General features: G+C 35.3%; 1 protein-coding gene across 2 annotated transcripts in view; it reads left to right on the top strand.

The window, feature by feature from the left end:
• Window positions 1-13,487, top strand: part of SLC25A46 (solute carrier family 25 member 46) — a 28,796-nt gene extending 15,309 nt beyond the window's left edge. For both annotated transcript variants that reach the window (XM_072597377.1, XM_072597376.1), the window contains exons 6-8: window positions 4,953-5,009; window positions 6,343-6,400; window positions 11,137-13,487. In XM_072597377.1, coding sequence (XP_072453478.1) covers window positions 4,953-5,009; window positions 6,343-6,400; window positions 11,137-11,715 — 694 coding nt within the window. In that variant the 3' untranslated portion in view covers window positions 11,716-13,487. The remainder of the gene's footprint in view (window positions 1-4,952; window positions 5,010-6,342; window positions 6,401-11,136) is intronic.
• The last annotated feature ends 922 nt before the right edge of the window (window positions 13,488-14,409 follow it).

The following is a 14,409-nucleotide window of genomic DNA, read 5'->3' on the forward strand; positions in this document are numbered from 1 at the left end:
AAGTCTTGCAGGAGTGACATTGGAAGAATGTGTTTAGAAAGAAAAGAGGGCTAAAGGCAGAGCTGGTCATTGCAGCTACTTAATTAGAATTTAGTTATTTTCTTGTCCAGAATATTATGGAAGAATACAAATTTGGTAAGGAATGGAGTAGATAACTTATGAGGTCCCTTCCAGATCTATTATTTTATATTGCTAAGTATCAACTACTTATGAATAATTTTATTCATACTTTTTATTAGTATCACTATTAGATATGATGTTTCCTTCCACGAAGGCTCTCAGATAAATGTCTTACTTACCTCACACCAGAAGATGGCCTTAGCATCCTTTCATTGTGTAATGAGGGCTTATTACCTAATAGGATTCTCTATCCCTTTGGGAACATTTTGACATTTTCAAGGAACCCATATATTTGCTCTTGTCTTTTGTTTTCTTTCAAGATACATTATTTATCACTAAAATGCCCTTCTCCTAACTCATTGGTTAAACTCCTGTGCCTTCCTTGCTTTTGTAATTATTAGCATATTGCTTTTGTAGATCAGTGGGGCATGCTTTTAAGTCAATAGAATGGGGGGGGATTCAAAGCTGAGATAGTTTTCGTCAGTTGGTGAGATGGATTTTCTTTTCTTTCTTTTTTTAATGAGGCATTTGAGGTTAAGTGACTTGCCCAACATCATACAGCTACTATGGTTGGATTTGAACTCAGGTCCTCCTGACTCCAGGGTCAGTGCTCCATCCACTGTGCCACCTACCTGCCCCGAAGATTGATTTTCAGTGTGGTTTTAAAAAGACTTAAAAAGTAAGCTTACATTTTAGATTTGAAACCAGCCATGATGAGGGAAAGTTCTTTTGGGCAAATCTCATGTTTCTTAGCTTTACTTCGCAGTGAAGGGGAAACTGACTACTTCCTAAGGCAATATCTTTACCTGGAATGGCATCTTAGGTTCTTTTTTATAAGTAATCCTAACTATTCCCTACCTGTGAGGTGCAATGTGCAGAGTGGTGACTGGAATAGCTGTGGGAAGAAGGAAAAGATGAGCCATTTCTAAGTTTTGCATAATTTGATTCTATCCCAAATTATCATCATTATATTGCCTTGGCTCTTTCATTACTTGATATTGAAGGGTTTGAAGGCTGTACAAGATAGTAGAATGTTTACATTCTAATTCTTCTACCAATTGATTATTTATGTGATTTTGGTAAGTTACTTTATTAATCTAGCCCTCTGTTTCTTGATCTTAAGAATGATAGGATTTGATTAAATGACTTCCAAAGTCCATTCCTACTCCATTATTCTATGGTTCTATGTATAAATCATTCATGGAATTTCCCAGCTAAAATGATTATCTCTTGTTGAAAGCGTTTTTCTCTGAAATTAAGAAATTTTCATTTTGTTAAACATTTCTTTCCAAACTAATCTTCTTATCAAACTTAAATACTTCGGTAAATGTGGATATTACTTTTAATAATACAGAGAACAACCCATTCATACCTTCTCATCCTGAATAATTTGTTCACATCTTGTAAGTCCTCCTTAGGGGATTCTGTCCCTCAAGCTGTGGGACTGCTGCTAGATACCTTGGTATTATACAGATACAAATATAGGATGTCCATTAGTTTTCCCTTGCTCTGACCATATGATCAGTCTTTCTTTTTTGGTCATACATCTCTCTGATGACATCCCTTATGTCATTTTTCTAGGTTAATTCTTCACAGGTAATATGCAGTACTGTGGTTATGCATGAACTTTGGAGACTATGGCATTTCAAGAGTTGTAATCAGATAGCATCACTGGAAAAAAAAATATTATAGGGAGGCCAGCAAAGATACTATTCAGCAGTGTAGTTGAGCTTTGTCCTGCAGCTATTCTAATATAGATCTTAGGAGGAGCACCAGACCAAATAGTGATAAGAATATCCAGGAAGAAACCACAATGGCTCATTTTCCTAGCCCAAGATCAAAAATTAAATCCATGGATAAAAGACCAGGGAAGGAACTATGCAACAGAGGTGAATCCTCCTGGCCCTCTGAATCAGAGCTGTGTAATTCTGACTATAGAGAAAGATTATAGATTCTGTTATCCTGGGCAGACCAGGAGTAGACACCTAAGCTGGATTTTGAAACTAGAGAAGGATTTTTAGCAGAGACTTGCAGGGAATTCACTCCAGGCATGAGGCTGAGAAATTGAGAATGAACCACCAATAGAAGAGCATTCATACAGGTAGAAAGAGGACCTGAAGATGGTACCATCATGGATGCTAAGGAGAAAATATCAAAAATAAAGGAGTGATTGTCCAGTGTGCTATATAAAGGTCAAGGATAATGAGGTCAAAGAAGAGACCATTGGATCTAAAAACAGGTAACTTATAGACTTGTAGAGAGCAGTTCCATTAGAGGTGAGAAAAGAAGCTCAACTGTAAGGGATTAAGAAGTGTAGTGGTTAAATTTGGTAGTGGCACATCTTCTGAAACCTGAGAGGGCAGGTAATGATATAGGACAGTGAGGGAACTCATACTTACATCAATGTTCTCAATAAGATAAGAGGCAGGAGGTCTGGTAATTTACTGAGAGAAGGGAAGAGAGTTGGAAACTTAAGAGAAAGAAAGAGAGCGAATGAATGAATTATCAAACATTTGGCATGTCCAGCAGAGGTTCTGAACTGACCACCCAGCAGTTGCAAGTACCTTGTGTGTGGTCCTGGTTGGCTGAGGTGGACAAATGATTGCTTAGGCTGCCAGAAAAGGAACAACATTCACTCCTTTTAATAACACAGCCCTCTCTCTCTAAAGAAGTTTTGTGTTTTTGCTATTTACAGTAAGAAACATCTACCTGTTTCCTTTTCTTTGAGATATGTTGTGAAAAAAGGTACATAAGACTGGACATCTTTTTATGCTTTGAGAGTGCCCAATGGAACCAGCCCCACAGGAGACCCTACATGTCCTATTTGCCGGTTGAGACACAGTCCATATTAAATTCCACTGCATTTTGATGAATGGTGGTTGCTGATTTCAGTTCCTGGAGACCTGCATGTTTTGGGAGAAAATCATTAATCAGATGCAAGAAAAACTTGGACAGGAGAGAAGGTACTTTCATCCAAGAGTCTGTCTGAGGTGAGGGTATCTTTTAGACAGCTAACACTGTCAACTTCCAGAGTTTTAGAATCATAATCAAAGCCTTGGGTAGTATACCAGGTCATTGCTTCTCACAGTGAAATCAGCAGATACTGGTAGTTCAGAGGATATTGTAGGGTCTCCTATGGGGCTGGTTCCAGTGGGCACTCTCAAAGCATAAAAGAAGTAAATGTTGTTCCTTTTCTGGAACTCATTGGGTTACCCGACAGCATAATGGACATTTTGAAAAATTTCCAAAGTGGAAATGTACTACTTGCATATACCATCTTTTAGATTGCAATACTGTGATTTTAGAAAGACTATCCATTACTGTCAAGTATGTTCATACCTGTATCTACATGTTAATGCCGCCTCCAATTGGAGTACTTGCAGGACAGAATGGAGGAAACAAAATTGCTTACCATAGGGAAAAAATAGAAGAAGCGGAGGACAGACTCACAGAAAAACTGTAAGAAACCAAAGGATAAGTTTCATAAAGTGGAATAGGAAGTCTGGTGTGCCAGACTACAGAAAAGTCATACATTTTAGTCTTCAGGGCACTGTGGACAAAGATATATTCTCTTAATTATACCTTTGTTTGGCAGACTTGAGATACCAGTGCCAAAAGTTAAAGAACCCATAAGACCTTTTAAAGTTAGAAAAATCAGTGTTATGTGCAAAAAAAAAAAAAATGAACCCAGTGTACTGATTTCATAGCAGCAACATAAGAAATATTTTTTTGTCATGATGATTTCCCAAGGTCTTTTACTGCCCACTGTAATGACAGACTAAACAGTTTATTTCTTGTATAAGGAACTTCTCTTGTAGAAAGGATGACTCTTTGAGGATCATGATCTTCCTGTTATCCATCAGTGAAGAGTTTTAACTAAAACTCTTAACTAAAATCAATTCTCTTAGCACCATTGTTGCCGGTGAATGAAAGTATTTTTTTATCTCTCAGAATCTCAGAAGTCTTTTACTGTTTAAAAAAAATAGCAACATGAGGCCATTCCACTAGTTAAAACTTAAATTTTACATGTAGAAATTTGAATTAAAATTGTATATGATGAAAGTGAGATGTATAGATTACATATAAATGACTAAACAAATTGACATTAAAAAAATTACCATGCGTTTGCAAGGTCTAGTTGAGTTTGTTGTGGATCTAGTTCAACAGAATTTTGTGACTTAAACTGTAATTCGCAGGAGTGGGAGTGGAATTATTAGTGGTATGTATGACTAACCCATGGTTGTAGATCACCAAGATGGACACAACAGGAATACAGGATAGGGCTGAGTAAACAGATCAGTTATTTCTTTTTCTCTTCTCTACCTTCTCTTTTTTGTGCTCTCTAGTTTTCCTTATTTTTTCCCTTTTTGTCTTCTCTTCTTAATTTAGTTGATTTTTTTATTCATCTTTCTATATTTTCTTTTCCCTTTCTGCTTTTGCCCTTCCTCCCTTCCCCATTTCTTTCTTTCTTTTCCACTTCTTACTTTCCTACTTAAACCCCTATCTTCCCTTTCTCACCATTTTCATTTTATTTTATTTTGCTTCAAGTTTCTTGTCTGCTGTCTACCAGTTCCTATCCAAATTATTAAATATTGTCACCTACATCCTTAACCCACTCTCCCTTTTTAATCTTCCTTCCCTTTCTGTCACCATAGAACACTACCATGGTTTTGGGAGAATATTTAGAACTTAGAAACACTGAGGCAAATTAACCTAATTATAAGCAGTCCCCATCAGTTTCTCTTGTAATATCATGACCACACATAGGAAAATGAGACAGAATCTAAGGCTAATTCAGGAACTAACTACATAAATTAAACTCTTTTTTTTAGAGAACTTTCTCACAAGTGGAGTCCTAAAAAAGTGGGAGAACATCTTCTACTTAAAGCGTAAGTACTTGCCAAAAACTATCAATATTATTATTATTATGGTAGGTTTGAAAAAATTCATAATAAGTAGCAGGATTACTGATTGTTTCTAAATTTTTAACGTTGATCAAATATTTGTGGCAAAAGCACTTCAGACGAGGAAAGGAAATAGGTATTTATTATAGCCTTCCCTTAATAAAGAAATTTCACCATACCTTAGACTGTAAGCTTGAGTTTTTTGTTTATTCTTTAGGAAATTAATAAAAGCCTTCATAGTTGATTGATATTCGTATATGTATACGTACGCATGCGTAGATGCATGTGTGTGTGTGAAGAGCTAAGAGCAAACCTGTCACTTTAATGGCAATCAACATGCTGTACTAGCATAACAGTGACCAGTTCTGTAGATTAGAACTTTACTTTTCACATAAAAACAACAACAAACTTTTATTTGAAGATTGTGAAGTGGAAACCTATGTGTTTGCTTGCCTCCATTGTGAGAGTATATGTGTATGTGTTTATGTATGCATGCATGTCTGTTGGGTATACATGTATATATAGTATGTACATATATACTGTATATATGTGTGAACACATATTGGAGGAAATCAAAACATAGTAGTGACAGGACCTACCATAAATTCTAATCACATGCATACATTACATATATATATGTGTGTATATTTGGGTGTTCGTGTTCCATTCAACAGAAAAACTACTAGTTGTGAGGACCTGTCCTATAAAAGTTAGGAAAGCCTATGTTGGAATTTGTATAATAGCTAGATGGTGTAGTCTTATACCAGAGTTGTTTGATAAAGCATTGGTGACATGAAAACTTTGCAAATCTGTCATTTTTTTTTAAGTAAAAGGAGACTTCATTTACCTCTATAGACTGCTTTAGTTCTGTTGGGTGAAATTCAAGGACTTGGATTGGTATGAGTGAATGAGAGTGGTATAATGACAGTGAACTCTACTTCTGAAGCTGTACTTCCGAGTCTGAATCTGTGGAATGAATCTTTCATACGGCTTACATAGGTCACGTGAAAGAAAGGTTTATAGATGGATAAACTAAATCCCAACTGGCAGGAAATAGACTCTGTATTCCTTAAAGGCTGTTAATATGTTGTCACTACTCCTAAGTTTGTTTTTTTCTCATTACTAAAAAATGTATATAATAATTCAAGCCTTCAGAAGTTAATTTCTCTAGATTATATCTATGAACAGTTGAAAAACTGCATAAAATTGTGCTACTTTAATGCAAGTTGTTAATAATTATGCTTAGCTTTTTTTTTTTAAGCTGGCATAAACAAGTCTTGTTTACAAGACAGTGATAAATTTATTTTGATCTCTGCAGCCTAACTTACGTGGTGGCAATGCCTTTTTATTCCGCAAGCCTGATTGAAACTGTTCAGGTAAATTATCAACATATTTATTCTTTTTGTGTGTATCTTTTAACTATAATTCTTATTACATACAGATGATATATTTTATGAACTTGAATTTTATGTGAAAACGTAAGAATAGTATAGATTAGCATTTCGTCATTTGGACTAATATAGTATTTCCCAGCTGGTATTCTCACCACATTGTTATACCATAGACATCTTTCTAGGCAAAGGTTGCAAGTCAGGCTAGTCTCACAGTTCTAATTTTGAGTCTTTTCTCTGTGCCTTAGCCATTCCGTTCTCTTTCACATTTCACATTCTCTTTGAAATCAGAACCTCATTTGGGATTTGTCATAGGTGCAGGTAGTCCACAGTTTTTTGGGTTTTTTTGTTTTTTTGTCTTTTTATGGTCATTTTATTACTCTCAGAAATAGTTATTTGCCACAAGAATCAAATTACTTGTTCACTTCTCTCCTTTCGGTCTTGAACTTGTATTTTAGCCCACTTCCAATTTGCTGAGCTCTATTGGAGGAAGTCAAAACACAGTAGTGTCTAGACCCACTATAAAGACTCCCTAGTCTTAAGGGAGCCTAACAGTCCTATTTATTTCTAGTTGATTCCTTATTAATACTCTCCATAACAACAGCTGTTGTAAACTTTCTTCTCTTTCCTCAAGCTCCCAACAATATTCCCTCTCTTTCTCCCCCATCCCAATAGGTAGAGGACCTAGCCTTCTTTACTGAGGAGATTAAAGCCATGTCTTGAACTTTCTCATCTGCCTTCTATACCTCTAGACTTCTTACCTATCCTTCACTCCTTTCCTCTAGTCTTAGAGGATCTGGTAGTCTTCCTCCTTAGCCAAGGCCAACCCATTCTACTTGTGTGTCTAATCTTATCTAATCTAGGACTTTGTTCTATCAGTGAGTAGCTGTTTGATCCAACCTGTACTTGTCCAAGTATCCCCTTTACAACATCCACAATTGAACATCCAGTTTTTGTTGGAGTCCTCTGAGAAGCAACCTCCTACAAAAGCAGCTCATTCTTTTGGATAGTTCTTATTTCTTCCCTTACATGATGCCATTAATGACTAAATCCATATACTCATTCTGTATCTCTCATTTTTAATCTTTTCTTTTTACTAGCTCCTTCTGTTCTACCTGCCAACATGCCCATGTCTGTCCTGTACTAAAATAAAATAAAAAACCTTTGCTTGACTCAGACACTCCAAGTTATTAACCTACATCCCTCATCCCATTCACCAATTAACTATGGAACTAACAGAAAAAATATTCTATACTCATTCCCTTCACTTTTTGATGACCACTTATTCCTCAACTCCTTTCTTCAATATTTATCTCTATACAGTTGACTCCCAAATCCATATATCTCACCTTCTCCCTTTCCCCAGTCTCTTGTTCTTCATTTCCAGCAGCGTGCTAAAAATTTAACTCTACCTTGATTTTCTACTAATAACCTCAAACATATGTTCAGAACTAAACTCATCACTCCCACAACCCCTTATCCCTAAGCTGTCTTTCTCTCCACAGACCTTACTACTCTTGATGGTACCATCATTCTGGTACTGTTACTCAGGCTTGAAATCTAAATCATCTTGAAGTCATCCCTCTCCATCTTTTCCTATGTCTAATCAGTTGCCAGATCTTGTTCATTTTACCTTCCCTTTACCACTCATACTGCTGCAACCCTAGTTCAGGCCTTTATCATCTCTCACTTTTGTCTCTCAGAGTGGTCCCCATGGGCAACACATTCGAAATAGGCTTTTAATTTACATATGATGTCATCTGAAAGTGTATGAAAAATTTCCAAATAAATTTTTGGAGAAATAAAAAAATCCTTTTTCAGGGTAATTTTTCACCACAAGGTGGCGACTCAGCTACAATGATTATGAAATAGAGCTAACTCAGATTGGTAACAACTTTTATTACAAAGATACTCTTTCTCTTCTCTCAAACATACTCTAGAACCTATTCGTTTCTAATTCCTTAGGGACATTTCATTCTAAAGTTCTTCTCCCTTCCCTTTTCTCCCCACCATCATGCATTTTCATTTATACTCTCAACTGATTTTTCTTTTGCTTTGAGCATATATATATATATATATATATATATATATATATATATATATATTTCCCCATCTTTAGCAACTTCTTCCTGCCTCTTTTGTTTCTACAAAACTCAGTAAATAAGTTCTCCGTATGCTTGAGTCCTCTCTTTCCTCACCTTATAGCCTCCTTGCAGTCTTGCTTCTATCTCATCTTTAAAATTGCTGCCTCTATAGTCACTAGTGACTTCCTAGTTAAATTCTGTAATCTTGTCCCAGACTTTTATCTTTCTTACTTTTTTCCCTTCGTTTCCATGACACTGATCTCTTGCTTCTCCTTCTACTCTCTAATTTTCTTTTTCCTTTAATGGTTCTTCAGCATACTAATTTTTAGGTATATCCTCTAAGTCAAGTTGATACTCTACTGTTCTAATCATTCCTTCAGATATCTCATCCATGATGACCTTCAACAGTCATCTTTTATTTTCCCTGCAGATGACTTCCAAAACATTTGGAAACTATTTTCAGTTTTTTTGAGTTCCAAATTCTTTCCCTCCTTCTAGCCCATTGAGAAGGCTTTATACATGTGAAGACATGTAAAATATATTTCTGTATTAGCCATGTTGCCTCTGCCCTCAAAAAAAAGAAAAAATAAAGTGGAAAACTGTGCTTCATTTTGCACTCAGAGTTCATCAGTTCTCTTTCTGGAGGTGGGTAGCATTTTTCATCATAAATGCTTTGGAATTGTTGTGAATCATTGCATAGCTCTGTGTAGCTAACTCTTAAATCATTGATCATCATTAAAATATTGTTCTATGTACAACATTCTCTTGGTTCTTCTTACTTCACTCTGCATCTGTTCATATAGGTCTTTCTAGGTTTTTGTGAAACCTCCTTGCTCATTATTTCTTGTATAATCATATACCAGAACTTGTTCAGCCATTCCCCAATTGACGGGTATGTCTTAAATTTCCATTTCTTTGCCACCACAAAAAGAGATGGGTTCTTTTCCTTTTTATTTGATCTCTTTGAGATATAGCCCTAGTAGTGGTATTGCTAGGTCAAAGACTATGCAGTTTTATAACCTTTTAGGCATAGTTCCATATTGTTCTCCAGAGTGGTTTTGGAAGTTATTTTCTATTCATACCTCTCACCCAGTATCCATTTTCTCATTTCCAACTGCCTACAGAAGATCACCATTTTGTTGTTCCATTACCTTAATATAATGCAAAAAAAGTCAGTCCCCTTCACAACTGATTTCCCTTCCTGATTTCTTCTTTACTGTCAATGCTGTTACCATTCTTTTTGCTTCATGTTTTGGTCTTATAATTCCAGAATTGATTAGAGAACAACTAACTAATGCAACTTTATCATTTTTTAGATGAAAAAACAAACTTCAGAGTGGTTCTGATTTTCCAACTAACTTTTTGCTTCTCTTCCTTTGCCTAACCAAAGATTTAGAATTGGAATGAATTTCATTAGCCATCTAGTCTAGTCTTTTCATTTTATTGTTGTAGAACTTGATTCTCTTCCTGATAGATTACCTGAATTTTCCAAGGTCATACAGCTGACAACTTAGAGTTGAATTCAGGTTGTGACTGAGTCATCACACTCTCCATTAGTTGTCTCTAATAGCCGATCTGATACCAAATCTTATTGATTCTTCCTTCTCAGTGTCTTAAGATCTGTTTCTCTTCTCCATTTCACAGCTGCCACCCTAATTCAGATCCTCATCTGTTTCCTAACTTATCTTCCTGCCTGGCATCACTCCTCAAATCAGATCTTCTTTCATCTGTCTCATTCTTCTATCCCAGAGATAACATGCTGAAAGAATTCTAGACTCGGAGAAGGCCTGGATTGTAATCCCTTTTCTGATACATACTAGGTGTATAATTTTGGACTAATCACAACATATTTGAGCCTCAATTTATCTGTAGAATGGAAACAGTAATATTGTCATGCTTAACTTCAAAGAAATAAGATAACGTATATGAAACATTAAGTAGTAAAACTTTTAAGTAGTACTTTAAAGTCATCTTCTGTTATTTTACATAATTATTTTCAGATCAATTTAAGAAGCTACTTTAATCAGTTTATTTTCTGCTTTATAGTATTCCCTTATTGACTGTGAAATCAATTTTAAACTCTTAAGCCTAGTATTCAAAGTCTTAGTGGCTTCATCTTGCTTTTCTGACTTATTTCCCAATACCCTTCAGTTCAAACTCTGTGTTCCACTCAGTCCAGTTTCCCCTACATTTCCGATGTTTTTGCTTTCCCCTATACTTTGATTGCTTATTCTGGTTGTCTGTACTGTCATTTCTCCTACTCATTACCAGTTCACTTCCCACTGTCATTGAAGGCCCCAGCACAAGTCTAGTCTCATTTGTATAACTTTACTTTGTTGTTTAACTGCACAGTGATCTTTTCCTTCCCTCAATTCTTAGAACTCTGTGGTCTGTGCCATACTTTAGCTCTTAATAATCATTTATTTTAGCTGCTTCCCCTACATAACCATTTTCCTTCCCAGTTGACCTTAGTGAGAATTGAGCAAACAGTTCTTCTCAGTGACCTTCTTTTTAGGGGAGTACCCTGAGTTAGAATAACAGAATTTTAGAGCTGTAAGGAACTCTAAGAGTTTATATGATACTTGCTTGATAAAAATGAGATGTTAATCCTTTTTTTTAAAATTATTTTGATTGCAGAGTGAGATCATTCGAGATAATACTGGAATTTTGGAATGTGTAAAAGAAGGGATTGGCAGAGTGATAGGCATGGGAGTACCTCATAGCAAGCGATTGCTCCCACTTCTTGCCTTGACCTTTCCCACTGTATTGCATGGAGTTCTTCATTATATCATAAGTTCTATCATCCAGAAGTTTGTCCTACTAGTTCTGAAAAGGAAAAATGCTCATAGTCATCCAACTGAAAGTGCCAGTCCTGTACAGAGTGTGTTGGATGCTTATTTTCCTGAACTGATTGCAAGTTTTGCTGCCAGCCTGTGCTCCGATGTTATGCTTTACCCACTGGAAACCGTTTTGCACCGTCTTCATATTCAAGGAACACGTACAATAATTGACAATACAGACCTTGGCTATGAAGTGCTTCCAATCAATACTCAGTATGAGGGAATGAGAGACTGTATCAATAGTATAAAGCAAGAAGAAGGAATGCTTGGTTTTTATAAAGGGTTTGGAGCTATCATAGTACAATATACCCTGCATGCAGCTGTTCTTCAGATTACCAAAATTATTTACTCTACACTACTTCAAAGTAATGTTTAAAGTGGAGATCCAGCATTCAGTAGTCCAGGAAACATAATCTGGGCTCTTTATTACTATGAAATTAAGAGAAAAAAATGAATATTGAAAAAATTGGTTAGGAAAATGAAATTGGTGAAAAAAGAGTCCATGATGACAATTCTTATTATAAGACATAATTGCTTTATTTTGGATCAAAAATACCCTAAATTCCCAAATCACAACAAAAAAGTACTCATAGAATTACAATGGTGTTGCTGAGCTCTTATATGCTGGATTGAAAAATAACATTCTGAACAGAAGCATATTTTTTTCTTGTAATATGAAAACTTGTTGGGACATAAACGATTTTATCTGGCCTCAATATTTATTATCTGTTTAAGCATCTAGATTGATGTTAGAATGGTATCTCAAAGATTTCCATCTGAGTTAACACAAGGTAAATGGATTCTGTCTTAATGATAGCAATTGCATTTAGTCAACCATGAAAAGGTCAGTTACCTCGCAGATTATGAGCTGGAGTTTGAGACTGTGTGTGTTTTAAATGTGTTGTGAAAGTGTAGTTATAAAATAGTAATTAGTAATGGCTGTATGTCCAGACAACTTGGTATTTCCAAAACTTTTCTCCATATCATTCTCATCTCCTTCCTAATTTACCATACTGCAGGATTAGCCTACAGTGAAACTAATCGTGTACTTTCTACTTGTATCTCACCAACATTCAAATGTACGGTATATAAACTCAATCATTTGGTAACAACAAGGCAGAATAGACTAATTGGTTTTTCCATGTCCATGGTAGTGATCTGGTGTTATCACTAATTCTAGTTTTGCCAGCAACTACATGCAGGTATGATTTACTTGTATAGCTATATGAACTATCAGGATACTATTTCTTAGAGCCATTTTTCAAACATTAACTACACTTGAAGATATATAAGATGTAGAATAATCATGAGAACTGATTATTTTTAGTGCCCATATTTACAAATTGTGTTTTGAAGAAAGTCTCAAAATATTTGGTTTCAGAGTTACTTGACCTCCAAGAAACAAAACTAAAATTAATGTATTTGTTGCCCTTTGCCTTTCGTATAGTCTTGTTCGATTAATTTCCTTTTTTAAATTTAGTCTTTGAGACTTTGCTTAAAATTTTTCAAATTACAAGTGCATAAAGAGCAAAGCAAGGCTATTTCCATTTTTAAAAATTTAATCTGACGTTTGGATGAGTACTGAAATAACACACCATAACCCTGAAAGGGAATTTGGTCATGGATGAGTTTTCATTTTTTCTTGATCAGTTTCATGGGAGAACACACTTCAAAACCAAATGAGGGGGAAAAGAAAAAAACTTGAAGCAATCAGTTTTGAGTAAGAGCAAAGTCTGCCTTTCTTCTGAATTAGTTTTGGTGAGTAGGCTCTTTGTGGAGTACATTGATGTGTATTTAACTTACTAGTCATTAAGCACTCTACAATTTATTTCTCCCGTTAATGATCCATAATTTAAGTGGGAACCATTTAACACTCTGAAATCCATAAATTCATGGATGCAAGAAAGCTGAAATTCTCTTCTACTTGTTAAACGTCAGGGGAATGGCTACTTGTCATTACTATTTTGACTCTCGTAGTTAAATTCACTGAAAGTTTAATGGAAACATGTAACCACAGAATGTGATGTAATCAGAAAATGATGATATCCAGATGGCATAAAAGTATGTAAAGCAGGACTCTCTCTACTGTCTTGTAAGTTGTCCATGTAAAATGTTTTTAAAAAAAAAAAATAAAATTATTAAAACATACACAGTTTCCATTTTATGTGCCGTATTCAGAAAGGGAAAGAAAAAAATTAAGAAATAATGCTCAAATGCTGTTTTCTTTGGTTAACCTCTTTATATTTTTAGTCTAGTTGCTTCCATAATTGAGTTGCTCTCATTTTTTTAAACATTTAGTTTTTTATTTTTCTCAATTACATGTATATTTTTAAAAATATATCTTCTTAAAATTTTGAGTTTCAAATTTTTCCCTCCTTTTTACCTCCCCCATTTGAGAAGTCCAAGCAGTTTGATATAGATTATACATGTGCATTTGTGCAAAACATTTTTGTATTAGCTATGTTTCAGAAGGAAACACAGATCCCCCCAAAAACAAGAAAAAAAAATTTTTTAAAGTGTGCTTTATTTAAACTACATTCAAGCTCCACCAGTTCTTTCACCAGAGGTGAATAGCATTTTTCATCCTAAGTTACTCAGAATTATCTTGGATCATCATGTTGCTGAAAATAGCTACGTTCACAGTTAGTCATCATACATTAATGCTGTTATTGTGTGCAGTGTTCCGGTTCTGCTCACTTTGCAGCAGTTCATGTAAATCTTCCTAGATTTTTCTGAAAACAAGTATATCATTTCTTATAGCATACAATATTCCTTCAAAATCATATGTCACATCTTGTTTAGCCATTCTTCACTTGATGGGCTCCCCTCAATTTCCAATTCTTTGCCCCCCTAAAAAACTGCTATGTATATTTTTGTACATATATCTTTCCTTTTTCTTTGATCTGTTTGGAATACAGACCTAGTAGCTGTATTTCTGGGTCAAAGGATATGTGTGTTCTTCCTTCATTGCTGAAGAAGACCATGTCATCAGAGAAATAATGACATGACTCACACTTGACTTTGTTTTGAACGAGGGAGGGCTGTGCAGGTCACCAACCTCACTTCTCCA

This window comes from Notamacropus eugenii, chromosome 3 (assembly GCF_028372415.1).
Source record: "Notamacropus eugenii isolate mMacEug1 chromosome 3, mMacEug1.pri_v2, whole genome shotgun sequence".
NCBI classification, from domain to species: Eukaryota; Metazoa; Chordata; class Mammalia; order Diprotodontia; family Macropodidae; genus Notamacropus; species Notamacropus eugenii.